The 26,459-nt window shown below is 63.6% G+C and overlaps 3 protein-coding genes across 7 annotated transcripts; all 3 read left to right on the forward strand.

Annotated features, from left to right (window-relative positions):
- Positions 1 to 3,701: 3,701 nt before the first annotated feature.
- On the forward strand, positions 3,702 to 10,962 carry NOTUM (notum, palmitoleoyl-protein carboxylesterase). Of its 3 annotated transcripts, XM_059149174.1 has the most exons (12): positions 3,702 to 3,934; positions 4,762 to 5,120; positions 6,101 to 6,153; positions 6,231 to 6,326; positions 6,735 to 6,795; positions 7,066 to 7,124; positions 7,493 to 7,595; positions 8,182 to 8,373; positions 8,500 to 8,600; positions 9,190 to 9,337; positions 10,210 to 10,257; positions 10,469 to 10,962. In XM_059149174.1, the coding sequence occupies exons 2-12, from the start codon at positions 4,789 to 4,791 to the stop codon at positions 10,773 to 10,775; spliced, it is 1,500 nt and encodes a 499-aa protein (XP_059005157.1). In that variant the 5' UTR covers positions 3,702 to 3,934; positions 4,762 to 4,788; the 3' UTR covers positions 10,776 to 10,962. The 3 variants fall into 3 exon arrangements, with proteins under 3 accessions (XP_059005157.1, XP_059005158.1, XP_059005160.1); XM_059149175.1 differs by lacking the exon at positions 3,702 to 3,934 and having other exon boundaries at positions 4,679 to 5,120; XM_059149177.1 differs by lacking the exons at positions 3,702 to 3,934; positions 4,762 to 5,120 and adding an exon at positions 5,189 to 5,295.
- A 4,453-nt stretch (positions 10,963 to 15,415) lies between these two features.
- Positions 15,416 to 16,990, forward strand: MYADML2 (myeloid associated differentiation marker like 2). Its single transcript, XM_059149789.1, has one exon. The coding sequence runs from the start codon at positions 15,722 to 15,724 to the stop codon at positions 16,643 to 16,645; it is 924 nt and encodes a 307-aa protein (XP_059005772.1). The 5' UTR covers positions 15,416 to 15,721; the 3' UTR covers positions 16,646 to 16,990.
- Positions 16,991 to 19,956: 2,966 nt separating this feature from the next.
- Positions 19,957 to 24,528, forward strand: PYCR1 (pyrroline-5-carboxylate reductase 1). 3 transcript variants are annotated; one of them, XM_059149870.1, is made up of 8 exons: positions 19,957 to 20,051; positions 20,447 to 20,569; positions 20,823 to 20,893; positions 21,636 to 21,815; positions 22,028 to 22,249; positions 22,433 to 22,525; positions 22,695 to 22,858; positions 23,698 to 24,528. In XM_059149870.1, the coding sequence occupies exons 2-8, from the start codon at positions 20,503 to 20,505 to the stop codon at positions 23,861 to 23,863; spliced, it is 963 nt and encodes a 320-aa protein (XP_059005853.1). In that variant the 5' UTR covers positions 19,957 to 20,051; positions 20,447 to 20,502; the 3' UTR covers positions 23,864 to 24,528. The 3 variants fall into 3 exon arrangements, with proteins under 3 accessions (XP_059005853.1, XP_059005850.1, XP_059005851.1); XM_059149867.1 differs by having other exon boundaries at positions 19,995 to 20,047; XM_059149868.1 differs by lacking the exons at positions 19,957 to 20,051; positions 20,447 to 20,569; positions 20,823 to 20,893 and adding an exon at positions 21,309 to 21,396.
- The last annotated feature ends 1,931 nt before the right edge of the window (positions 24,529 to 26,459 follow it).

Genomic DNA, 26,459 nt, shown 5'->3' on the forward strand with positions numbered 1-26,459 from the left:
CCATTCCTTAACTGTGTGCCTGTCCAAGGTCGCCGGCTCCCTCCCCCATGTCCTCCTCCCCAAGGACAAGCCCCCCACCCCAAACCACGGTCCATTTCCGTTTCCCCAGCTCCCCTGCTGCTGGGCGTAGGCCAGATGGAAGTTCAGCCGGGAGTACTCACTGCCCACCTGGCCGGGGGGCAGGAAGCCGAGGGGCAGGAGTAATGTGCCAGTGGGAGGAGGGGGCGGGCAGAGCAGGGCCAGCCCCACGCCCAGGATCCATGGTGTGCCCAGCCTCCGGGCCACCGCATCGAGGGATGTGGATCATTGCTCGTGCTCCTCGTCCCCAAACTAAAGTGTCCGCCCTCCAGACATTCCCTTGTGCCCAGGACCTCAGCCTACCTGGGTCGCTGAGGGATGGCCCACAGTCAGGCCAAAATAATAAGAATCTTATTTCACAAGCTCACTGGGCTCTGCATGTCCTGCGGATTTTCATGTTCCCACCCCCCTGGGAGGAAGGTACTATTCCTGTCCCCACTTTATAGATAAGAAACCTAAGATCAGAGACCCAGCCACAAGCTAGGAAATCAGGCACTCAGTCCTGCTGCTAGATCCCCCAACGTGTGGGTCCCCAGACATCTGTCTAATGGGCAAAGGGGGGTACGCACATCCCGTGTCCCAGAGTAGCAGCTGCCCCCGCCGTTCCAATCCAGGCCCACGTCTCCAAGCCCCTAGAGTCCAGCATGGTGACCCCTGTGGGTCAGACTCATGGATGCTCTAGGGCTATTTTCCAGGTAAAACTCTCATGACATAAAACCAACTGCTTTGGAGCGTAGAATTGTTTCGTACACTTGATGTCGCGCAATCACCACCACAATCAAGTTCAGAGCATTTTCATCACCGAGAAAGAACCTCGTCCCCACTAGCGCTTATTCCCCATTCCTCCCCGTCCTCTGGCAACCAGCAGTCTGCTCTCTGGCTCCGGGGATTTACCTACTCCAGACATCGCCTGCAAGCGGAATCATGCAATATGTGGCCTTTGGAATCCGGCTTCTTTCACTCAGTGGGATGCTTTCAAGGTTCGCCCATTGTGGAGCCTGTCCCTGCTTCATTCTGTCTTGCGTCTGACGACGATAGCATCACACGCAGAGACCACGTTCTGTTTATCCATTCATTTTGTGAAGGATATTGGGGTTTCCCTCCTTTAGACGATGGTCCCATGTTGCCATGGACGGTCACAGACGAGCTTGTGTGAGGACACCTCTTTTCAATCCTTTTGAGACTCTCCCCAGAAGTGGCGTCACTAGATCATATGCTAATTGTGTTTCAGCTCCCAGGGAACCCCCAGACGGTGTCCTCCCACGGCTGCCCCCTTCCACATTCCCACCAGCAGCGCAGGACCAGGCTCTCCACACCCTCACCAACCCGTGTCCTTTTCCGTTTCTGACCATGGCCGTCCGACCAGCTGGGAGGTGGTGTCTGACCCATGGCTGCTCCGCAGAGGGCTGTCCCTCCTCCCACCAGCCAGGGCCACAGTGGCCGCTGGGCTGGATGAGGGCAGCCTAGAAGCAGAGGCCCAGGGGCGGGTGGCTTGAAAGACCGGCTGTCCTGGGAGGGCCCAGAGGCTTTCAGGAGTTGAAAACCCTGAGCAGGGCGCCTGGGTGGCTCAGTGGGTTAAGCCACTGCCTTCGGCTCGGGTCATGATCTCAGGGTCCTGGGATCGAGTCCCGCATCGGGCTCTCTGCTCAGCAGGGAGCCTGCTTCCCTCTCTCTCTCTCTCTCTCTCTGCCTGCCTCTCCATCTGCTTGTGATTTCTCTCTGTCAAATAAATAAATAAAATCTTAAAAAAAAAAAGAAAAAGAAAACCCTGAGCAGGGGGCATCTGAGCTGCAAAAGGTAGAGCTGGCCCCTGAGGGGCAGGAGCGCAAGGACAGGGCCAGTTCCGAGTCGGCAGAAAGACGAGGGCGAGCGGCCAGTTGTTGCAACAGCGTCGGAGCCCAGCTCTAAAGGAGCAGGTGTGGGGAAGGTGGACACAGACAGATGGCGAAGTTCTGGGGAAAGCTGTTCGCTTTTGCTCATGATGTTGAACAAACCAGAACAGGAACTCGTTTTGAACCAACGTGCCGGCTAAGACGCATCAGGGCAAACACCGGCGGCTATAACACGCGTGCTTTTCCCTTGTCCCGGCATTTCGTCGGCAACCCTGCCGGCCACCCCTGCTGCGCCATGCTGGGCACTTACACGCATGGGCGCCCAGAATCCCACAAAGAACCTCTGATGGAGGAACGGTCATTACCCCACTTTAAAGAAGAGGAAACGGAGGCACAGAGAGAGGTCACAGGCCTTGCCCTGAATCTCCCAGCCAGGAAATGGCTCAGAGCCAGATCCCTGTGAAGCACAAGCCCCCTGGGTCCTACCATCCAGCGGGAAGTAGCACTGCCCCGCCTGGGACTGGGAGTCACAGGCTTCTAGAGGGCGAGGGCTCCCTAAGCAGGTTCTCCCCAAAGCGAAGGTCAGCTGGGGCCAGGTGGGAAGTGGGACCACCTCTGGGTGGAACCAAACTTTGAAGCTACTGACTCTGGCTGGCCGGTCCCAAGCGCGGCCTTCAAGCTGACCTGACAGGGGTTAGCCAGGGGGACAGGGGGACGACAGGAGGTGTGGACTGCTGAATGAACAGAGCTCATCCTCAGCTCTTCCATTAGCTTCTCTGAGTCTCAGTCCCCATCATCCGGAAAATGGGCACACAGCCACACTGAAGGGGCCTTTGGGGAGGACACACACCTGTGACACCACATGCCCTCTCCGTGGTTGAATGACCCCAGCCCAGGCCAACCTCCGGGATACCTCTGGCTCATCTTAGGTTTCCGGGGCTCTGCCCCAGCATCTCACAACTCTCCAGTGCCCAAACAATGGCTGTTAAGGGCCCTGTTTGGTCTTACCGGGAGACAGGCAGCTCAGTGCCCAGCCTCGGGCCCTATGAGGACAGAGGGCACTCACGGCCAGCAGCAGTCGGGGCTTGGGGGGACTGCTACCAGGGCCCTGGAGGCCTTGAATCTCCTGCCCTACGAGGGGCTGCAGGTGCTTTCCAGAGGACACAGCCTCCCTGTTGCCCTGAACCAGGAGAGGGGCTCCGGAAGGCCTGCCCTAGTTTGGGCTCCGGTCCCAAAAGGCAAGGCCCGTCTTTAAAATGGGTGTAACACATCCCCTGGACTGTAGAGGGGAGGGGGTGAGAGAAGGTCTGCTGGAGCTGTCCATGGCACTTTGTGGGTGTGGAGGATGAACAATGCCTTTTTCCCCCACCCACCCGCTAGAATCCTCCTAAGCAAACACCTGCCCCCCCCTTGCCCTTTTGATTTCTGAGAAAGAATCTCCTTCTGTCCTCAGTGAGGCCCGCGGGGAAGGTGAGCCCATGATGAACTTGGTTGGGTGGAGGTCACTCAGGGGAGACCAAGCCCGCGGCTTATAGATCCTGGTCCCTGACTTCCCAGTGGTAGCTGGGGCAGGGAGAGATTCTTGGGGGCCCTTGGGGTGGAGCGCTCAGCCAGGGCTCTGGCAGACAGGATCCAGGACCCCACCCCGAGGCCCACCGACCTCGGTAAGTGGCAGCGCCCCACGGCTTCCCAGCGCCGCCCAGAATCTGTCCATCCAGGCGGCGGGATCTGGCGACTCCCCCGTGGCGCCGTGCCGGGGCGCCCGCTGCCTCCCGCAGGTCACCGAGGGCGCCGGGTCCCACGCCACACCTGTCCGCTCCTCCTGGAGGCCCCGGCGCCTCTGCTGCCGGCCCCTCGGCGCGGGGCCCTGTGTCCGCCGTCGCTTTGATCCCGGGGGCCCCGCTGGATAAAAGTCCCGGGCGGCTCCGCGCCAGCGCCAGAGGGGAGCGCAGCCGAGCCGGCGTCCCAGCGGGCTGGCGCAGGGCGAGCGACGCCGAGGAGCCGGGGCCGCGGGGTCGGCCGCGGTGAGCGCGGGGCTCGGGCCCGTTCGGGGCGGGGGGTGCGGGCCGGGGTTCGGGTCGCCCGCGGGCTGCTCCGGGCCTGGGCGGCGGGGGGGGGGGGGGGGGCGGGTGGCGGGGGGCCCCCGGGCGGCTCAGGTGAGCGCACCCGCCCTGCGCCCCCCAGCCCCGTCGGGCCCGGCCCCTGCGCCGCAGGCGGAGTCCCGGCGCGGAAAAGCCCCGCTCCTGCCCGGCGCCCCCACCCCCGGCCCCGGCCCCGCCGCCCCTTCCAGCCTCCTGGGGGCGGGGGCGGCGGCGCCGGGCCGGCCGCGGGGAACGGAGCTGCCGGGACCGCGGGGCCGCGCTGCCCCCCACGGAGCCGGGCCGGGAGCGCCTCCGGCGGCCGCGGCGGGGTAGGCCAGGCCCCTCCGTCAGGCTTGCGGTTTGGGAAGAAAAGGCGATGCCTCCGCCAAGAAAAGAGCGAGCGCGGCCCCCTCCCCCTCCGCCGAGGCGGGCGGCGGCGGCACATCTAACGCGCGGGCACCCGGGCCGCAGCGGCCCCCGCAAACTACGCCCAGGCTCGGCCCCCGCCGCTTTATTGGCGCGGGCCGGAGCCAGCGCACCCAGACCCTGCGCTGCCCTCGCCGGCCGTGCGCGGAGCCCGAGCTGCCCAGGCCGACGGCGCCCGGCCCCCGGAGCCTCGACGCCGAGCCGCCCGCGCTTCCTCTGCCGGGCCCAGCGCGGGGAGCGGGGCAAGCGAGCAGGCGCGACCGGCGCCCTGCGGCCCGGCGCCCCCAGCCCGGTGCTCCCGCCGCCGCCGCCGCCGCCGCCTCAAGGCCGCCCGCTCTCCGCAGGTGGCCGCGGGCCCGAGCGGCGCGGCCATGGGCCGAGGGGTGCGCGTGCTGCTGCTGCTGGGCCTGCTGCACTGGGCCGGGGGCGGCGAGGGCAGGAAGACCTGGCGGCGCCGCGGCCAGCAGCCGCCCCCGCCGCCGCCCCCGCCTCGTGCCGAGGCCGCCCCCGCGGCCGGGCAGCCGGTGGAGAGCTTCCCGCTGGACTTCACGGCCGTGGAGGGCAACATGGACAGCTTCATGGCGCAGGTCAAAAGCCTGGCTCAGTCCCTGTACCCCTGCTCGGCTCAGCAGCTCAACGAGGACCTGCGCCTGCACCTCTTGCTCAACACGTCGGTGACCTGCAACGACGGCAGCCCGGCCGGGTAAGGCCCGCACCCAACCGCCCGCCCGGCGCACCCCTGCAGGCGGCCCCACGGGGTTCCCGCCGCCTGGTCGCCCGCGGCGCTCGCGTCCTGCGTCTCCGTGCGCCCTCGGACGCGCGGACTCCCTGCGCTGGTCGCCCCCCGGGGGAGAGGAGCCGACCCTGGCGAGGATGAGGTGCGGTGGGGTGGGGTGGGGCGGCGCTCGGAGAGCTGGCGTCGCGCCAGGCCGGGCACTGACCCCTCGGTCACTGGTGCCCAACCCCTCTGTTCGCGTCCTTCGGTCTCTGGGCGGGGAGATGGCAGCCCTCGAGTGGGGAGGAGGCAACGCAGCGGGGCGGGGAGAGTCCTGCTGTACCAACATCCCCACGCCGGCTCCGCACCGACCCTCTCTGCTCCTTGCTGCTGCCGGGACTGCCTGGGGCCCCAGCCAGCCAGAGGGGCAGGGAAGGGGCGCAGGTGGGACGGAAGGAATGGGGGTGCGGCGTTGACCCCTGTCCAGCCCCAAAGCGTATGAAGGAAGGATGTAAGGCTGCGGGTCGGGAGTCGTCAGCGGGAGGACCCGGTGACACCCGCGCCCTTCCACGACCTCCCGGCGGGTCCCAGGGATCCCGCCCCACGCACACGCCTCTGGAGAGGGCGCTTTCCCGTCTCCAAGCAGCGCCGCGCGTCCCAGGAGATCCCGAGCCCAGCGAAGACCGCCCCCCCGCCCTCCCGGCCGCGGGCGCCAAGGTTACAGCGGGTCCCGCGCGGGGCGGGCCGTGGGGATTTTCCACGGACCACACAGCCCCGCGCGGCCCTTCCCGCCCTGCGAGCGCCACCTCCCGGGACCGCCACGGCCGGCGGGCCGCGCGCGCTCTGCGGGACCTGGCCGCTGGCGCCCTCGTGCGGCCGGAGCGTGCGCCGGGCGACAGGTGGAATGACCCTTTCGTCCCCAGAGCTGACCACCCGCCCCGCCCGTCTCCCCTCCCCCCCCCACGCAGCTACTACCTGAAGGAATCCAAGGGCAGTCGGCGGTGGCTCCTTTTTCTGGAAGGTGCGTCCCAGGACCGAGGCGGCGAGGCGGGCGGAGGCCCCTGCGCGCGTGCCCTGACGTGGGGGCTGTGCCCGCAGGTGGCTGGTACTGCTTCAACAGGGAGAACTGCGACTCCCGCTATGACACCATGCGGCGCCTCATGAGCTCCAGAGACTGGCCGCGCACCCGCACAGGTGGGCGAGTCTCGAGTCTCAGACTGCCTGGGGCTTCCCCTTGGGGGTTCCAAGTTCTGGAACAACCCTTGCTGTCCTGGCTTTCTAGAGCCCTGGGGAGGCCCCACCCTCGCCCACCCCCCAGTTCTCTGGCCCTCCTAAGGCCAGGGCACCCACCTAACATCTTCATTCTCACTATGCAGGTAAGCTCCGGGGCGGCTTACCATGGCTGCCACCACTCATCCCTAGGCCAGGGGAGGGTAGGAGAGATCCAGGGTGGCATCCGAGTGACTGGCCTGGCCCACCTGCCTTGGTGCGGCCAAGGAGGGTCACCCACCTCCCACGGCTTCCTGTGGTCTGGTTGCTGCGCACTCCTTCCCCCCAGAAGCTGCCCACGGGGCCCACTGCCTCTGTCCCCCCCCACTGCAGGCACCGGGATCCTGTCCTCCCAGCCTGAGGAAAACCCCCACTGGTGGAATGCCAACATGGTGTAAGAGGGAACAGAGGGTGCTCCCTGGGGGGCCTACCTCCAGTGGGTTCTTTCCTGGGCGGGTCCCATGGGGGGTGGTCCTCATTGGAGAGGGCCCTTATGGGGGGGAGGAGTCCTTCCTGGGCAATCCTGTCCGTGGGGCCTTGTCCTCGGAGACTTCCTTCCCAGGAGGCCTTGTTCTCAGGATCCTTTCTGGGAAGGGGGTCGTTCCTGAGGGCCGTGGGTGGCAGAGGAGGATGGTGGCGAGCTCACACTGTGCTTGTGTCACAGCTTCATCCCTTACTGCTCCAGCGATGTCTGGAGCGGGGCTTCGTCCAAGTCGGAGAAGAGTGAGTCCCCGGCCTTCCTCTCTCTATTCCCCGCCCCCGAAAGACAAGGCAGGGAGGCCGGTCTCGGTCTCGGAACTCCCTCTAATCCCCTAACAGTGTGTCCCAGGATGCCTGCCCCAAACACCCACGGCTGGCTGTCCATGGCTGGCTGGGTGCCTGCGAGGGTCCACACTCCTGGGTGTTCCCTGGGGAGGGGCCCACGGCATAGCCTTGGGCCCCTGACCACTTCCCTCCAGTCCGCCCAGGCCACAGCCCCTGGAAGAGCCTCCAGACCCCCAGCTCGACCTCTTCCTCCTTCCAACCTGGAGGCAGGAAGCCTTGCTCTCTGTCTGGGCCCCCACCTGAAGCCACCCTCCCTCCCCCTGCAGATGAGTACGCCTTCATGGGTGCCCTCATCATCCAGGAGGTGGTCCGAGAGCTCCTGGGCAAAGGGCTGAGCGGGGCCAAGGTGCTGCTGCTGGCAGGAAGCAGGTGAGCCAGGCAGGGCGAGGCGGGAGTCTGCAGGGGTGCGGCGGGAGTGGGGATGGGAGGGCAAGCAGGCTGAGCCTGGGACTGTAGAGGGCTCCGGCTTCACCCTGCCTGGGCAGGGAGCGCGAGGGTCCCCAGGGTTCAGCTACGGAGTGCTCCGCAGCTGGAGGCCGTCCAGAGACTGCTTCTGGGCCCTGTGCTCGCCAGAGGCCAGGGAGGCCTTGGGCAACGGTGACCTAGGTAATCGGGGAGGCATTCGTTGTGGAACAGGACCCCTTCTCCAGGGCCAGCGTCCCTCTATGTGCGATCACACCTGGTTACAGGCATGCAGAGGGCCCAGAGGGTATCCAGAGTCTAGAGAACTGAGCCTGAGCCCACAGAGCCCACCGTGGTTTGCAGATAAGGGAGCTGAGTCAGAGGGTGAGAGAAAGGGAAGGAGGAAGGCAGGAAGGGATCAGTGCCTGGGGCCCCAGAAGGCACACAAGTCTGGGAGCCCATTGTTCAGAAGGCTTCAGCACCCCAGGCGGGGCTTGGGGCTGGCCCCGGGGCAGGGCGGGTTCCGGGGCCTCACACGCTGCCTTCTCTGCAGCGCGGGGGGCACGGGGGTGCTGCTGAACGTGGACCGGGTGGCCGAGCAGCTGGAGGAGCTGGGTTACCCAGCCATCCAGGTGCGGGGCCTGGCGGACTCGGGCTGGTTCCTGGACAACAAGCAGTACCGCGGCACAGACTGCGTCGACACGGTCACCTGCGCGCCCACGGAGGCCATCCGCCGCGGCATCAGGTGCCAGAGGCTGGGAGGCCGGCCGGGCGCTGGGAGGTTGTCCGGCCCCTGTGTAGAGCACCTGTGGGTTGGGGGGGCCCGGTGGGGACGGGCACGGGGGCTGCCTGACCCCCAGCCTATGCCCAGGTACTGGAACGGGGTGGTCCCGGAGCGCTGTCGGCACCAGTTCAAGGACGGCGAGGAGTGGAACTGCTTCTTCGGCTACAAAGTCTACCCGACACTGCGCTGTGAGGGGCCGCCGCGGGGCGCGGGGCGGGCGGGCGCGGTGAGGGGCCGCTGCGGGGCGCGGGGCGGGCGGGCGCTGAGCAAGGAGTGCTAGGCCAGGCTTCTTCAGGTCCGGAGTCTAGAGGCCGGCCCGGGGGGACACCACTGCCTGCCTACACGGGAGCGAGGTACCGGCGCTCTCCTGGTCTGCCTGGGACCTTCCCAGTCCCGGCCTTGACCATGCACTTGGCCCCAGGCAAGCCAGGGCGGCTGGTCACCCTGTGCACATTCAGTCAGGAATGTGCTCGGCATGAGTCCCCGTGCTGCCCTTGTTGGGGCCTGGGCCGTCCCTCCCTGCTCCATGCTCAGAGGGACATCACCAAGTTTTGGTCAAAGCAGAGAGCCTGGGAGCCAGGCAGGGGAAGGAGGTGGGGGATGGGTAACAGGGTCCTTCCTCAGACCAGGGTGCCCTGGGGGCTGGGATCCGGCACTCCCAGGGAGAGCCCAGCAGGTCTGCAAGCCTACCGTGGCCCTCACTGGGACCCCGGAGGCCCTTGGCCTGGGGTGGGGGCCGAGTGCCGAGGCGAGGCCCAGCTGAGCTGTGCCCCCCAGGCCCGGTGTTTGTGGTGCAGTGGCTGTTTGACGAGGCCCAGCTCACCGTCGACAACGTCCATCTCACGGGGCAGCCTGTGCAGGAGGGCCAGTGGCTCTACATCCAGAACCTGGGCCGCGAGCTGCGGAACACGCTCAAGGACGTGCCGTGAGTCCTGGAGACACCCCCCGACCCCGGCCCCCTCGGTGTGCGGCAAACTGCTGGGCTGCGCGGCCCCTGGCGGCCCGGGTGAGGGTGTCGGCCAGTGCTGGGAAGAAGGGAGCTTTCCAGCCGCGGGAAGACGTGAGGCAGCTCACGTGCGCGTTCCCCGGAGAAGGAAGGCCGCGCAGCGCAGGATTCCAACCCCAGGACGTTCTGGAAACAGCAGAGCTGGGGGGCAGCAGGATCAGTGGGTACCAAGGACAGAGCTGGGGCGGGGGAAGGATGAACAGAGCACAGAGAACTGTCGGACGGCGAGACTGCTCCGTAGGAGACCGCGATGGTGGACACACGTCATTACACACGCGTGCAAACACACAGAACGCACAGCGGCAAGAGCGAGCCGTGACGTACGCCACGGACTCCGCATGACAATGGCGTGTCCGCGCGGGCTTGTCAGCTGTGACAGACCCACCATCTGTGGGATGCTGATGGCGAGGGAGGCTGTGCTCGTGGACCAGGCGTGCACGGGGAAATCTCTCCCTCCCAGTGCGTTTTGATGTGAACCTAAAACTGCTTGAGAAATACAGTCTATGACTATACAGTCCATGACTGTGGCATGTCCGGGTCGGCCTCCCCCCACGGCCCAGCTGGCCATGCCTGGCAGCGGTGCACTTGGAGCAGGGCTCAGAGGCAGAAGAGACCGGGGTTCGTCAGAGCATGTGGGCTGGAGGGGACAAGGCCTGGTCCAGAGGAGCAGCTGGCCAGGCGTGGCTATGGGAGGAGGGTGGGAGCCAGGAAGGGGACGGGTTCCCAGGGGAGTGGGCACCGGGCTGGGTGGGGAAGGGCCCGGGGGTCACAGTGCGCCTCCTTCCGGACAGGGCCAGCTTCGCCCCCGCCTGCCTGTCCCACGAGATCATCATCCGAAGGTCAGTGTCCCCAAGCCCTGAGTGGATCCCAGCCCCAGCCCCAGCCCCAGCCCCCCGCGGGCCCCCTGCCTGGCCTGGCTCTGTGTCAGGGCTTTCTAGGGCCATCAGTACCACGTACACAACCAGCTGTGTGGCCAGCACTCAGACCCAGCCCGCCCCCTGCCCCCTCTGGCCACACTAGGTGACCCCCCACCCGGATTTCTGTCTGCAGCCACTGGACGGACGTGCAGGTGAAGGGGACCTCGCTGCCCCGGGCACTGCACTGTTGGGACAGAAGCTTGCACGACAGCCACAAGGCCAGCAAAGCCCCCCTGAAGGGCTGCCCGGTTCACCTGGTGGACAGCTGCCCTTGGCCCCACTGCAACCCCTCCTGCCCCACTATCCGGGACCAGTTCACGGGGCAGGAGATGAACGTGGCGCAGTTCCTCATGCACATGGGGTTTGACGTGCAGGCCGTGGCGCAACAGCAGGGTCTGGAGCCCAGTAAACTCCTCGGCATGCTGAGCTCGGGGACCTAGGCTCCGGCTGGCTATCCCTGCTGCTCACCACTGCCTGCGGGAGGCCCCGCTGAGCCGGGGTCCTGGGTCCCGCCACCCCCCAGCCCCCCACCCGGCCTCTCCTGGCCTTTTGTATTATTTTATAAAGTCACTTTTTTATTACTTTAATTTTTTAAAAAGGAAAATAAGAAATATATGATTAATGATATTGTTTTGTAACGTATTTTTTTTTTAACAATGAAAGAAACAAAAAGACAACCGAAGAGCCTAACCTTGCGGGCGTGTTTGTTTGGGGGAGTCGCTGCCCACAGCACACCCCGACCCCCACCGCCCGGGCGGCAAGATCCTACAGGGCAGCCCCTGGACGCACAGGTCCTGTTCAGGCCCTCACCCTGCCTCGTGGCCCTTTCCAGACCCTTCTTCCAGCCATGCACGCAGCAAGCACGGGTCAGGACCACGACACAGGGGTCCCAGCAGACTGGGGACGTTCACACACTGAGCCGCTCTGAGTGCCACACACCCCGCGCCGTCATGCCCCGTCTCCCCAGAAACGTCACCCCAGAGAGACACTTGTCAGCCAGGGAACATTTTTCTTTAAAAGTCTGCATCGTATCTGTTCTCAGAGGCCCCCTAGGCACATGCAAAGAGGCAGATTTGAGATGAAAACCCCCTCAGGCCCAGCCGGAAACTGCCAATGGCCCCCCCGGGGCCGGCATCCCAACCCAGCACAGGCATGCGGCCCGCGCTGCTCCCTGCCTCCGTGGTGCTCCTCGTGCTCCCCACCAGTGCTGGGCTCACCATGTCGGCCTGCAGGACAAAGTCCCGGAGGTGGGGCTGCTCCCTGGGGGGGCTTCCTGAGCCCTCCCGCCTCGGGCACCCCAGTACACGGTCCCGAGCGGTGCTCAAGCAGGTTTTCTTAGAGCCCCAGATGGACGGATAAAGGAGCTGAGGCCTGGAGAGGCCACGGGGCAGAGGGAGGACCCTTGCCAGGCTCAGCCTGGGCTCTGCTCCCGGCCTCCCATCACAGACAGGAGCTGGCAGACCCGTCCACAGAATGGGGGAGAAATCTCAGAGACCCCACACCCTCATTCCCAGCACGGCCCCCTGACCTTGCTGCGGGGTGTCCCCCCGTGCGGCGGAGTCTGACCAGCTCTGCCCACACATCAGGGCCACAGTGGGCCCGAGAGGGACTCGACCAGAGCCCAAGGGTTTCTGGGGCCTCCTCTCACCCCGCCCTCAGCCCACTTGTCACCCATGTTGGCTTCCCCAGGTGGCCCTTGGTGGCCCACTTGTAGTCTCCTCCATGGGCCACTGCCCCATGGTCCCCTGTGGAAACCCATGCGGTCCCGACGGTCAAGGCAATAGCGAGGTCAGGGATGGGGAGGCCAAATGCTGGGGACAAAAGAAGGTATATCCAGGAGTGACTGACCCCCCTCTCTGGGGGGCCCGGAGAGCCACGGATAGTACGTTCCCCGGGGGAAAGGGGGTGGGGAGGGCCCCAAAGGGGAGAGTCACAGAAAGGGGCCTGCCACAGTTGAGCTGGGTGGGGGACTTGGGTGGCACGGCCCAAGACGGGCTCTGTGCAGAGAAGGGTGGCGGCAGCGACCCTCGTCAGGTCAGGCAGATGTCTTGCTCCGTCTGGGGCCAGCGCAGAGGTTAGCAGGCAGCCTCATGCTCCCCGGGGGCACCAGAGCACCGAGCTTCATACCCTCGGCGGAGGCCTGATGGGACCCCTCCCCCCAAGGGAATACAGCCTTTCTGCACATCTTCCCGACCGAGAAAGAAAGGCGAGTGGTCAGTCCTGGCTGCCCTTCCCTGCAAAGCGCAGGACGTTGACGTTTGTCATCACGCCACGCCCCACCTCTCCCCAGCACTCCCCGTTTACCTGACTTCCAAGCATCTCCGTGCAGGCCGTCAGAGACCCCAGCCCTGTCTGGGCAGTGTCTGCTCCTCAGGAAGTGAGGCGCCCCCTCCCTCGCCACACCTGCTGCGGGTGCCTGGGAGGCTGTCTTCCACCTGCATATCTGGGCTGGCTGTCCCCAGGCACACAGGGACACTCCCCACTGCTGGCAGCGCTGAGCCCAGTCTTCCCGGGATGCCCGAGGTTTCGGGCACTACAAGCTGGATCTCTTGGGTGAGGGCGTGGCAGGGGGGACCCCAGCAACCGTTTGTGTGGTGCAGAAACATGGCTCGGCTCACTGTTAGGACTCGCTGAGTTGTGAACTTTGTCTAAAGCGCATGGCACTCGTCTGCTCGAGAGAAATGAGACCACTGTCTGCTCTGACGGAGAGGGCTCCCCCGAGGCCAAAGGGCCATGTCCCCTCGCTCCCTTGGCCAGGGTCAGGAGCACACGCAGCAGATGCCGGAAGGGATGAAGCAGAGAATCCTGCCCGAGAGCACACGGAGCCCTGCCCAAGGACAGAGCCTTCCTCCTGAATGAGCGAGCTGGCCAGGCTCCCCAACGAGCGGGAGGAAGACCCTCCATCCATCCTGCCCCCTCCTCAGCATTCAGACATGATCTCGGAGCATTAAAGACATGAGAACAAACAAGAATCCCTTATTTTACGGTTAGATTAGCTGTTCTGGAAAAATCACAAGCAGGCGCATCAGGTCAGACAACCCCTACCATTCCACAGCTAGAGGGGCTGTGTGTGCTCGCTGAGAACACTGTCCACGAGAGGCCCGTGGCTGCTGAGACCCTGGGAAGACAGCAGGAAGTGGAGACGAGAAATCGTGAACTGGGGACGATTCCAGTTCACTCCACGCCGACGGCTGCCTCCCGTGCTCTGGACACTCCCTGTCACGGTTCTCCCGACAGACTCCCTGGTTTTCCTGCCAAGAGCATCTCACAGAGTCTAACCAGAGGGAAACAGACAGACAGACAGTACAGGGGAGCAGGGGGAGGGGAGTAGAGACTATTCTGGAATGAAGGAAACTGAGAGACATGACAGACCGCGTCAAGATATGACCCCAATCAGAGTCTGCGACAAATGCTTTACAAGGTGCAACGTGCCGGGCGGGGCCGGGGCTCAGAGTGTTGAGCGCCCGGTGCCGGATCTCAGCTCAGGTCTTGATCTCATGGTCCTGAGTTCAGGGCCTGCAAGTCATAATAAAATTAATTAATTAATTAATTAAGAGGTATAAAATGTTTTCAGGAATAGATGGAGAAAATTGAGTAAGAACCATGTATCAGGTGATCATTCTTTTTATTTATTTATTTATTTATTGGACAGACAGAGATCACAAGTAGGCAGAGAGGCAGGCAGAGAGAGAGGGGAGGAAGTAGGCTCCCCGTGGAGCAGAGAGCCCGATGTGGGGCTCGATCCCAGGACCCTGAGACCATGACCTGAGCCAAAGGCAGAGGCTCAACCCACTGAGCCACCCATGCATCCTCATTCTTTTTTTTTTTTAAGATTTTATTTATTTATTATTCGAGAGCGCCTGTGTGCACATGCATGTATGAGAGAGAGAGAAAGTGAGCACAAGCAGGGGAAGTGGGAGAGGGAGAAGCAGGCTCTCCGCTGAGCAGGGAGCCTGATGTAGGACTCAATTCCTGGACCCCAGGATCATGACCTGAGCCGAAGGCAGATTTTACCGAGTGAGCCACCCAGGTGCCCCATCAGATGATCATTCTTAGATTTCCCAAGTGTGGGGGTGCCTAGTGGCTCAGTCATCCGGCCTTCAGCTGAGGTCATGATCCCGGGGTCCTGGGATAGAGCCCCCACTTTGGATCTCTGCTCATCAGGGAGCCTGCTTCTCCCTCTCCCTCTGCTGCTCCCCCTGCTAGTGCCTGTGCTCTTGCTCTCTCTGTCAAATAGATAAATAAATAAATAAATAAATAAAATCTTTTTTAAAAAAATGTCACAACTGTGGGAGAATGGCTTTATTCTTAGGAGGTGTCCATAGAAGTATCTTGTGGCAAATCATCATATCTGCAGAATTAACTCATATATTATTTAAAGATTTTATAATTTATTCGTCAGAGCCCACAAGCAGGGGGAGCAGCAGGCAGAGGGAGAAGCAACTCCCCACACTGAGCAGGGAGCCCAATGTGGGACTCGATCCCAAGACCCCGGAATCATGACCTAAGCTGAAGGCAGACGCTTAACCACTGAGCCTCCCAGGCATCCCCAGAATTAATTAGTATTATTAATAATTAATGGTGTGGGGGAGAGAGAACACAAATAGGGCAAAATATTAATAATTCTTGAATCCAGGGACGCAGGGGTGGCTCAGTCGGTGAAGCATCTGCCTTTGGCTCAGGTCGTGATCGTACACTGTTAATATTTCAGCCTGAAGAAGGGGAGCCCTGGGGTTTTTTCTAGGAGTTATTTAAACTCGAGGAAAGACAAGTGACCCCTAAATGACAACTAAAACGCTGTGTCCTGGGGTCAGTCCAAACACCTCCAGGAGATCAGGCTGAGCGAGAGCCCAGGGGACTCGGACGGCAGGGTCCTAAAACTGTCCCAGTCCCCACTGCTCCCCTGGCCTCCCTGAGAGCCTCCTCCCTCCTCACCAGTGCTGGTCCTGGAGGCCTCGGAGCTCCCCCCCCTTCTCTCTTCTCCCTCCTCCTCCCCCGCAGGCCCTGCCTCCAACTGACCAACAGAGGCAGGTGCATCCGAGGCTAGGCGGGGCAGTGCCAGCAGCCAAGGGGTTAATGGTCCTGGCAGGGGCTTGGCAGCGGGATGCAGGGGTCAGATGACCCTCCGGGATGGGGACAGACACACCAGGCTGCTATTCCAGGGCTCCAATCATGACCACCTATTTATAGAGCCGGGGTGCTTGGCCCGCCCCGCGCAGGCAGCGGAGAGGCAGCCGTGCTGCAAAGTCAGGCGGAGTCGGCGTCATCGTCCCTGCTGCCGGCAGCCGCACCTGTCCCAGCCGCCACCGCAGAGAGAGGGGCCTCGGCCCCACAGAGACACCGGGGCCCCAGGGGAACCGCACCAGGCAAGGACTAGGCCGGCCAGATGGGCAGCGCCATGGAGCCCCCCGGGGGGGGGTATCTGCACCTAGGTGCTGTGACATCCCCTGTGGGCACGGCCCGAGTCCTGCAGCTGGCCTTTGGCTGCACAACCTTCAGCCTCGTGGCCCACCGGGGAGGCTTCGCGGGCGTCCAGGGCACCTTCTGCATGGCTGCCTGGGGCTTCTGCTTCGCCCTCTCCGGCCTTGTGGTGGCCTGCGAGTTCACCCGGCTGCACAGCTGCCTGCACCTGTCCTGGGGCAACTTTACGGCGGCCTTCGCCATGCTAGCCACGCTGCTGTCCGCCACGGCCGCCGTCCTCTACCCCCTGTACTTCGCCCGGCTGCAGTGCCCCCCCGAGCCCGCAGGCTGCACGACCAGGGACTTCCGCCTGGCAGCCAGCGTCTTTGCGGGGCTCCTCTTCCTGGCCTATGCCGTGGAGGTAGCCCTGACCCGGGCCCGGCCGGGCCAGGTGGCCAGCTACATGGCCACGGTCTCGGGGCTCCTCAAGATCGTCCAGGCCTTCGTGGCCTGCATCATCTTTGGGGCCCTGATCTACGACAGCCGCTACGGGCGCTACGTGGCCACCCAGTGGTGTGTGGCCGTCTACAGCCTGTGCTTCCTGGCCACGGTGGCTGTGGTGGCCCTGAGCGTGACGGGCCACACAGGGGGTCTGGGATGCCCCTTCGACCGTCTGGTGGTGGTGTACACCTTTCTAGCCGTGCTCCTCTACCTCAGCGCAGCTGTGATCTGGCCTGTCTTCTGTTTCGACCCCAAGTACGGGGAGCCCGGGCGGCCCCCCGACTGCCCCCGAGGCAGCTGCTTCTGGGACAGCCAGCTGGTGGTGGCCACCTTCACCTACGTCAACTTGCTCCTGTATATCGCCGACCTCGCCTACTCCCAGAGGATCCGCTTCGTGCCCAGCCTGTAGCTGCCTGCCCACCCGTGCTCTCCAGGGGCTCCAGGCACCATGAGGGGGACCCAGGTGAACCAAGACCCCCAGGAAGCAAGCCAGAGGGAGGCAACCGGCAGAACCGCTCCCAGATTTCTGGCCAGGCTTGGGGAGGGGGGAGGGGAGGCAGAGGGACAGAAGGCCCTGAGGAGGCCACAGGAAAGTGTCCTCCCCCCGGCAGCTCCTAGCCCTTGTCCCTGTCTGTCTCTCTCTGTGTATCTCTCTTATCTCTGTCTGTATCTCTCTCTCTCTGTCTCCCTCCATTTGCTGGCCCTCCCTGGTCCAGTGCCACCCACCGTTAACAAGAGAAGCCTTTGAACTGGGTGCTGTTGTGACCCACTTTATAGATGGGGACACGAAGGCTAGGGTTTTGGAGGCAGTCCCATATGCCCATCAGCGTCTGGAGACCCCGTCCAGGCCGTGACCTAAGTAGAGTTGAAAAGGGTACAGTTCCCAGGGGTGTGGGACGGACAGCTGTCTCAGCAGGGTGCTGCTGGGACGCTCTGCGCCACCTCAAAGAGAAGGCATGGGGATCCCACCACGCCCATCTCTGAGTGGCCATAAGAAGGAATCATGGCGTGGTCATACGGGACAGCCTCATCAGGCTAGAGACAGTGCCAGGGACCTGCAGGGGCCCACAGAGGGCTGGCAGCACCCTTGTACGCAGAATGTGGGGAAGAAGCTGGGTTTGCACCCCGGGAGGGAGTGCCCACCAGGCCCCTACCATCAGCCCCAGGGCAGCAGCTTCTGCAGTGCCCACTGTGGGCTCCCAGCAGGCACGTCTGGGGTAGCCCTGATCCAGGGGGAGGGCCCAGCCTAGGGCAGCCACTGGGTCATGGAGCCCGGGCACTGGACACCTCCGTAGTACTCACAGGCCCGTGACCTCCGCTCGAGCATCCGTTCACCCGGCCGCTGATCACCAGAGCCTACAGGGGCTGTCACCCTCCTCACTCCCGCCAGCTTCTCCTGCTCGAGAGCCCAGCTGGGGCCACCCCAGACCAAGCCGCTGGCTGCCCCTGAGTACAGCAGCCCCGTGGCCCATCCCCGGGAGCAGGAAATAAACGCTAATGTTTGCATCCTGTCTCTGGTGAGCATCTCTCCGCCCAGGGGGCAATGGCCAACTGCACCTCCTTGGCCATTCCCTGCAGTGTGAGTAGGGGAGAAGGGACAAGATGGGACGTGACTGAGGGAGGAGGGGCTCTTGGGCTGAGGGTTGGCCTCCCGAGGGAGTAACAGACATTGTCCTCTCCCTTGGTGGGCAATGCGGCTGGGGGAGATGAGGCTGATGCCGAGCTGGTCTCCCTCCCTTGCCGTGGTGTTCAGTATCACCAACACCCCACACTCCCGCAGGGGGTTGCGGGGGGGGGGGGGCGTGGGCCCAAGCAGCTCTTAGGCTTGGGTTCCAGGGGCTCCCTTGTGTGAGAGGGATGGCTCGCTTGCCTGATAGGGACCACGCACTCACAAGGGTTCTTATCTGGAGGAGACAGGCATCATCGGCTCAACAGCCAATCCCCAACGGGACCAGTGTGTCCTGAGGTGTCCTGACAGCCCTCACTGACTGAGGGAGAGCGGGGGCCAGGGGGCACATCTCCAGGCGACAAAGGAGCATATGGGTCACATCCTTCCTAGCTCACAGGGAGGCCTGCACCTCGACCAGTCTTCCTCCTTTTCTAGCCAAACTTCTGAAATGGTTATCTGTTACCGGCTCCCCAGTCTCCTCATTGTCCAGTGGCCTTGTGCTCCCAGTGCTCCACCTACCCTAAATTTAAAAGGTCTGTGGGGGAGACAAAGTGGGAGGCATCCCACTTTGGTCAACATGGCAGAAGCCCTCCTGGAGGCTTGCCTTGGGATGTTCCTGCAGACAGCCACTCTCTGGGTCAGAGGACTTTTTCTTTTTGGAGGAGGGAGTTATTTGTTCTTATCAGTGAAAAACAGTACTTTTTGAAGGCAGGGGTTCTGTCCTTTGATTATGTCCAGGCAGGGAATACTCAGAGGGACTGCTGGGCTTTATCACTATGGCTTGGAGTCTGGGCCAGTCCCAAGACAGTCCACTTTGGACAAGTGGCGTGGGGTCAGGGGCAGATGCTGGTAGGCAAGAGTCTCGGGGGGGGGGGCACTTGGGTCATGAGGTTTGGTGGGCATGGATCCTGGGAGTGACAACTGGAGAAGCGCCTCCCTCAGAGGGAGAGCACTAAACGTTCTGCTGCCCTCATATGGGGAATGCCAGGAAATCTACCTTCCGTTCATGGTCACTACCCATGGGTTTGCTGGTGCTGGTGGCCACCACTGTGTCCACAAGAACTCATAGCCCTGCTTCTGGAGCACAGACGTCAGGGTAATGCCAGATCAGGTCCGAGAACAGCTTGTCACCGTTGAGGATACAGAACTGAAAAAATAGAGCAGGTCACCTGTTCCCCTGAGGTAGGGTGGGGGTTGCCAATGACTATTATTTTTGCCCTTAACACTTCTGCTGACTGGGACCCTGGACTATGCCAAAACCCGAAGGCAGACTCAACTTGTTCTCCAAATGCAAACCCCCGGATTCCCATGGACACTGCTGACAAGATGTCGGGAGACGTGGGAGTGCTCCACGGGAGCTGAGGGACACTATAGGATCTCATCTTCTCTTTACTCATTGGTCACTACTGGCCCCAAGCCCCTGTTTGCGGAGGTTTAGGCCATACAGGACTATGGCCTCCGTCATGCCGCAGCCTGGAGAAAAGACCCGCAGAGAAAACCCCAGTTGGGAAAAAGACGGTCTGGATCTCACGCGGGATCGACCTAGACCTCCCGGGTGCACCCCCTACCCCACCCCCGCCCACCGATTTTGAGATTCTGAAAAGGCTTAGGCTATCCTCTCCAGTTTTCAAGCTTCGTGGTACAATAAATAAATTTTAAAGCTACAAAACACAGTATCAAGATAGTGCTACATTTTAAATGTTTCCATTTCGCAAATTGCTTTCAAGCCTCCCGCACGCTCGCACGCACGCGCACAAAGGAGCGGAGAAGCGAGGACACAGAGGAACGGCGCACCCGGGCCCCTCGGCTGAGGACCCCAGCCCGGCGTGTGCGGGTCCGCCCGGCCCACTCCCAGGCCCCGCGCGGGGAGCCGCAGCTCCGGCGCGCTCAGGGCCCACGCAACGTCGCGGGGCGCGGACCCGGGGCGGGAGCCGGGGGCGCGGGGAGGCCGGGAGGCGGCGGAGCCGGGGGCGCGGGGCGAGCGGATGATGCAACCGCCCCCTGGCTCCTCCCGCGCCCCTCGATTGGCCAGCGCCTGGCGGCCGCGCCTCCGATTCGCTGGAGCGGCGGGGGCGGGGCCGACCGGCTCGGGTGCCGCGTGGCGGGCGCGGCTCCGCGCATCCCGGGCGACCCGCGCGGTCGGTGGGTGAGTGGGCGCCCAGCTGGGGTCGGGCGCGGGCGCGCGCGGGGCAGGAGGAGGCGCGCCTGCGTGCCCCAGCTAGGGCCTGGGGTGGGGGTGGGGCCCGGACGTGGGGGGCGTCCGGGCTCCGAGCCGTCGCCCCCCGCGGCTCTCCGGCTCCGGAGGCCGGCCCGCCGCTCGCCGTGGCCTCTGTTCGGGGCCGTCGGGACTGTCCGGGCGCGGGGACTGGAGCCGCCGCGGTCGCAGCCGGCGCGCGGCCTCGGGCAAACTTGGGCCGGCTGCGCTGGCGGTGGGAGCGGGGGGGGCGGGGGGGGATGGGCGCGGGCCAGCGGCCGAGGGGCCGGGCCTGGCACCGCCCGCCCGACTTCTTGCTCTGGGTCCTGCCCCGTCTCGTCCCGTAGTTGCCCCTGCAGGGCCGGTGGCCGCCGGGAGGGCTGTGGGCGGCGCCTCCGACAACATGAGCGTGGGCTTCATCGGAGCTGGCCAGCTGGCCTTTGCCTTGGCCAGGGGCTTCACAGCAGCAGGTAAGCCCTGCAGCCGGGAGGCCGCGGGCTGGGCAGGGGTGGGCCATGACCCTTCCACCGGCTGGGGGGTGAAAGGACGGGTCTGGAAAACTTGCCCTGTTTGAGCCCTGGGGGAGATGGCAGCCTTGGGGTGGTTGGGGGTGGGGCAGGAGTTGCTGTCTTACTCTGGGGGTGGGATTTCCACTTTCCTTCCCGTGAACGTGAATGTGGGAGGACAGGACAGACCTTGAGGAAGGATCTCTGTTACCCGCAGGCATCCTGGCTGCCCACAAGATCATGGCCAGCTCCCCAGACATGGACCTGGCTACGGTTTCTGCCCTCAGGGTAGGTGCAGGGTGGACAGGGACGGGGAGGTGGTCCCTGAAGGGGCTAAGTCACTGTGTCTGGGGTGAGTGTGTGATAGCCTTGACCCTGACGGCCCCAGGTGTAAAGGTCCTAGTGAGAGACACTGTGGGACCACCACCCTTCCCAGGAGAGGAGAGCCCTGGGCCGTAGCACCCCACAGACCTGCCTGCTGGCCTGCTGGTAACAGCCCTTGCTCAGCTCCTGGGACCTGGGGACAGGCACATGTGCAGCTTGTGGGAAGGGTGTGCTGGACTGGAATGGGGTTCCCCAAACAGAGCCTCCACAGGGACTGTGGGAGCCCAGCAGATGGGACCACAGAGTTGGGGCCAGGTCAGACCCATCTGGGGACTGAATACAGGTTTGGTTTGCCACAGCTGAGTTAGGGCTCCAGACCTCAAGCTGGGAGAGCCTGCGCACCCATAATGCCGCTCACCCCTGGAGGCTTGCCGCCCACGATGGGGTGCATCAGGGCTGTGGCGTGGGTACTCATCCGTTTTCTGTTTCCAAAAGGGTCGTATATCAGTGCAGAGAGCTTGGGCTTCAGGGTGGGAAGGGTGACTGGGGACTGTCAGAGCTCCGTGCCCTGAACCCCTCCCCAGCCTGTCCCCGTTCTCAGCAGCCTCAGTCCTCTTCTATGCCCTAGGCTCTCAGCTTGGGGAGGGTATGAGGGGGCGCGGCCAGCCATGTTGGCAGGCTGAGCCCCCACTGGCGCTCCCTGCAGAAGATGGGAGTGAACCTGACTCCCCACAACAAGGAGACTGTGCGGCACAGTGACGTGCTCTTCTTGGCCGTGAAGCCACATATCATCCCGTTTATCCTGGACGAGATCGGTGCTGACATGGAGGGTCGGCACATCGTGGTGTCCTGCGCTGCTGGGGTCACCATCAGCTCCATCGAGAAGGTGAGCATTGTGGGTGCAGGCTGGTGGGGTCTGAGAAGGGGGTAGAAGCATGCTCTGCGCTGTGTTTGGGAGCTCTGGCTGAGAAATGGCCGATTGGCCTTGCCCGCAGTGAGAAGCCAGGAAGTGCTTGGTTGGGCGAGTGCGTTCCCTGAGGCCAAGCACACCCTGCTGGGCAAGGGGCCACACAGACACAGAGCCATTCTCCCCTCCAGAAGCTGATGGCATTCCAGCCGGCCCCCAAAGTTATCCGCTGCATGACCAATACCCCGGTTGTGGTGCGGGAGGGGGCCACTGTGTACGCCACGGGCACCCACGCCCAGGTGGAGGATGGCCGGCTCCTGGAGAAGCTGATGGGGAGCGTGGGCTTCTGCACGGAGGTGGAGGAGGACCTGATCGATGCCGTCACCGGGCTCAGCGGCAGCGGCCCAGCCTACGTGAGGACTGGGGCTGGGCGGCCAGGGGTGGCGGCGTGGCGGACAGTTCCCAGGACGGGGCACATCCTCCTTCCTCCTCCCTGCCCTGGCTGCTGTGGGCGGAGCTGCCCGGCAGCACCACCTGGAGGAGGAGGAGGAGGAGGAAGGGCCTGGGGCAGGGGCTTCGGTGCCTTTTCCCTGCAGGCATTCACAGCCCTGGAGGCCCTGGCAGATGGGGGTGTGAAGATGGGGCTGCCCAGGCGCCTGGCAGTCCGCCTCGGAGCCCAGGCTCTGCTGGTCAGTGCTTTTCCTGATGCTTTGCTGAGGGCTGCTCCTTGCCCGGCCTGACGCTGTTGCGGTGGGCGGATGGGGGAGAATCAGCGGGTGCACGGTGGCTGGGGCTGGGGACAGTGGCCTGCAGGCAAGAGAGGTGCCCTGCAGCGGTCAGCGGCTCTCTCTGGTGCAGGGAGCCTCCAAGATGCTGCTGGACTCAGAACAGCACCCGGGCCAGCTGAGGGACCACGTCTGCTCTCCCGGCGGGGCCACCATCCACGCCTTGCACGTCCTGGAGAGCGGGGGCTTCCGCTCCCTCCTCATCAATGCTGTGGAGGCCTCCTGCGTCCGCACACGGTGGGCCCCCCGAGGCTGCCTGCTCCTGGCTGCGCGACTCGGCCCTCCAGAGCCCTCACGTGTTCTGCTCAGCCTTTCCCCGAGCACACATTTACTGAGGCCTGGCAGCAGTGCCCGAGGGTCATGGCTGGTAGTACCCAGGCACCCATTGTCCTGTGGAGACGGGCTGCCCTCCGGGCCCATGTGGCGCTCCCCACGGGGTGTCACCACTTGAGCCTGCAGACCAGGGTGACCATCCAGGCTGGGGAGGCAGGCCAGTGGGAACCAGAGGGATCTCCTGGGGCCCGGGTCACACCCTCCTCCCGCCCGCCCCCTCCTGGGGAGACTTGGCAGGTCAGCCGTAAGGGCACTCCGCTGTGCATTTGCACCAGCGGGGTGACACCAGCAGGGTGACGGCAGAAAGGAAATTAAAGAGGAGGGACAGCAGGATGTGCGGACTTGGCTTGGAGCTCAGGTCTGCAGGATGGACAGGCATGTCTCTCACATCCCTGCCCTCCCCAGTGAAGCCCAGAATGTCTCTGCGTGCACGACCTGATGGCGAGGGACGACCTGGGAGGCAGTGCTACCCTCTGGCCCCAACCTTCAGGGGATACGGACAAGGCACATGGCCCCTGCTTGGGGCAGGGATGGGTTCAGGGGCTGAGGGGCTGCTAGTAGGTTTGGTGACCCTGAGCTGATCTGACTCAGTAGGAGGCAGCGGGCAGGGGCCTGGCCTAGGGAGCTGAGGTGGGAGACAGCACAGAGCGCCCAGGCCGTCGGGGGCTTCCTCCTCCCTGGTGAACAGTTGGGCGCAGGACGGGGGCACGGCCTGGAGCTAACCCCCATCGCTGCCTCCCTAGGGAGCTGCAGTCCGTGGCCGACCAGGAGAAGGTCTCGCCAGCCTCCATCAAAAAGACCGTCCTGGACAAGGTGAAGCTGGAGTCCTGTGTGGGGTGCTCCCAGAGCCCTTCTGGCCACTCCACGCCGTTCCCCCAAAGCCTGGCCCCAGCGGGCAAGGAGAGCTGAGGTGGCCAGCACGCTCACCAGGCTGCTCTCCACTGTCTCCTCCCTGCTGGGCTTGGCACCCCTGCGCTGGCTGTCCTTAGCCCCAGGCCACACAGGGTGTCCCCACAGCAGCCCACTGCCTGCCACTCGAGTCGGCTCAGGGCAGCAGGGGTTGTAACCAGGGAGGGGCTGCGTCGCTTCCCAGCGGGAAGTTGTGTGGTCACTAAGTGCTTCCTGGCCCGGAACAGATGGATTCTCCGACCTCAATGTCCCCCTTCCTCCTCCCCTAGACCGGGTCAGGACCTCTTCTGGAGTTCAGGAGGCCTGGGGGCCTTAAATGGTCAGCCGACTTGGGGCTAGGCCCCTTCCTGAGTACAAAGGTCAAGGTTCCCCCCTGCACCCCCACTCCCACAGAGGCCCAGCCGAGGAGCGAACCCCGTCCCACCCCTGCCCCTTCTCCAGTCTCTACTTGGGGTGAGGCCTCCTCATTGTGAGAAGGACTAGAGGATCCCAAGTGTCCTGAGTCCAGCAGCCAGGACCACAGCTGCAAGTCCCCTGAATCGCCGTTCGGCGTTTGAGAAGAGGGCTCCTTAGTTAGTCCCGGATTCTGAGATCTGTGTGTCCCGTTCCCTGCCGAGTCTGCCCCTTCTCCACCTTTTGGGTGAAATACATTGGTTTCCAACCTGGTGCCTTGTTTCTAACTTCATCCCACGTGTGGAGGAAGGGCCCCAGCGGTCCTAGAGGGACCTTGTCGAGTGTCCTCTTAGTCACCACCTGCTACTCGCATCGCACGGGTCCTGGAGCCCTGTTTGGCAAGGCATTCTGGTTGCGGGGGACTGAGTCCCAGCAAGGGAAGGTAGAGGGAACTCCTGGGGAAGAGTGCGGTGCTTTGCGCCTCAGCCCTAGAGGCAAGATTGGATGCTGGCCCCGGTGGCCTGGCTCGGCGTGCCCCACTGTGGGGGGGGCAGCCTCTGCACCCCCAGCACCTCCAAGCTTACCGGGGCACACATCTCTTCACACAGGCAGGGACGGGTGAAGGAGGAGCCCCCAGGGAGGTATGTCAGGGCTCTCCAGAGACTCGGACCAGTAGATGTCACGTGTCTGGGCCTGGGGCGTTTGTGTCCCCCTCCTGTGTGGGGGCAGAGGTGGGCATGAGGGAGCCAGAATCACCTCTGACAGCACCTCGGCACCCTCTCCCTGGGGAAAAATGTTTCCAGAAGAGGACAGGCCACAGGCCTGGCCAGGACCCAAGCTGGCCCCTGGCCACTCCCTTCAACTCAAGGCTAGTCTCATCACTTGCTGGCCATGCATGAGGGGGCACGCGGTTAGCACACATGCTCTGGCTCTAGGAGAGTGAGCAGGTGGGTCTGAAGTGTGGAAGAGGCACATGGTGGCATCGGAGGAAGCTTGGGTCCAGAAAAGCTGTGCGCGGAGGCTTTACTCTGGCCCACAAAGAATGTCCTGGGTCTCAGCAGAGGGGACGTGAGCTCTCAGGCTGTGGTTTTGGATCAAGCCAGAGTCCCGCTGGTGGGGAAACAGGGAAGCCCAATGAGCTGGCAGAAGGGGAGTGAGCCAGGCAAGAAGGCTGCAGAGGTGAACCAGGCCTGAGGGTCTCACGGGGACAGATACCCAGACACTAACCATGAGCACAGCCCCATGGGGAGCAGGGACCTGTTTCACACGGGTCCGGGGCAGGCCAAGGACAGAGATGGGCTTCAAGGGCCAGGGGCCCCCAGATGCCAGCCAGGAGGCATTGCAATGCTACCATCTAGAGAAGCCGTCACAGGGGTCCGCTGGCAAGGGTCAGTTAGGTATGCCTTCCTGGCTCCCGTCACCGCCAGCTCTGACCCCTGCCATGCCCTGGATGTCCCCAAATGGGGCAGTGGCTAGAATGAACTCACCTGCTATTGCCCAGTGGGCCGGGTGAATCCAGTGGGAAAACCAGCTCCGTCTGCTTGACCCGTCTGCTTCTGCCTTAGTTTCCTAATTGGAAATTAGTTAATAGCCTAACTTTGCCCTAGGCTCCTGCCTGCCTGGATGGGGTCTTTGCCCGACTTCTCCTTGCCAGTCCTTTCCTGTAGCAGGCTGACCCTGTCCTGTGGACCCCAAGTGAGCTGGACTCGGGCTCCAGAACAAACAAGTCGGCAGCCCTTGGCCAGACAGAGAAGGAAGAAGTACATCCTGGGAGGGCCCTGGCGTGGGCCCATCTCCCTGCCTGGACCCCCGTGGAAGAAGGGTTAGTCAGTCCTTGTGTCCTGAGCCTCCTTGTAATGTCAGGTTTGGGGCCTGCTGAACTCCAGGAGAACCCAGTGGGGTCCCCAGATCTGCCTGCGGAGGGTGCGAGCAGAAGGGGGAGATCTGGGAGGGGTCAGCAGGAGGGCATGGGCAGGCTGCAGCGGGAAGCCCGGGGACGGCCAGGCTGGACCAGAGAGCTGGGTCTCCGCGTCTGCCCACCGAGGCAGCCCCAGACGCCAGTCATGGTGATGCTTGTGGACCGGCAGGGATGCTGGAGCCTGTGGACCTGTCACTTTCTGGTGTCACTCCCCAGTGTGGCTGCAGTGTTATTCCCAGAGACGGATGTCCTGGGCCCTGGGTGGGGGCCAGCCAGACTTGGGGC

Source organism: Mustela lutreola, chromosome 15 (genome assembly GCF_030435805.1).
Source record: "Mustela lutreola isolate mMusLut2 chromosome 15, mMusLut2.pri, whole genome shotgun sequence".
In the NCBI taxonomy this organism is placed as follows: Eukaryota; Metazoa; Chordata; class Mammalia; order Carnivora; family Mustelidae; genus Mustela; species Mustela lutreola.

Bases quoted from the DNA above. Each gene is read 5' to 3' on its own strand.
- NOTUM (XM_059149174.1), top strand. From the start codon at position 4,789: ATGGGCCGAGGGGTGCGCGTGCTGCTGCTGCTGGGCCTGCTGCACTGG. The intron at 5,121-6,100 runs GTAAGGCCCGCA...CCCCCCACGCAG, and splicing joins AACGACGGCAGCCCGGCCGG to CTACTACCTGAAGGAATCCA. The intron at 8,374-8,499 runs GTGCCAGAGGCT...GCCTATGCCCAG, and splicing joins GCCATCCGCCGCGGCATCAG to GTACTGGAACGGGGTGGTCC.
- MYADML2 (XM_059149789.1), top strand. From the start codon at position 15,722: ATGGGCAGCGCCATGGAGCCCCCCGGGGGGGGGTATCTGCACCTAGGT.
- PYCR1 (XM_059149870.1), top strand. From the start codon at position 20,503: ATGAGCGTGGGCTTCATCGGAGCTGGCCAGCTGGCCTTTGCCTTGGCC. The intron at 22,526-22,694 runs GTCAGTGCTTTT...TCTCTGGTGCAG, and splicing joins TCGGAGCCCAGGCTCTGCTG to GGAGCCTCCAAGATGCTGCT. The intron at 22,859-23,697 runs GTGGGCCCCCCG...CTGCCTCCCTAG, and splicing joins GCCTCCTGCGTCCGCACACG to GGAGCTGCAGTCCGTGGCCG.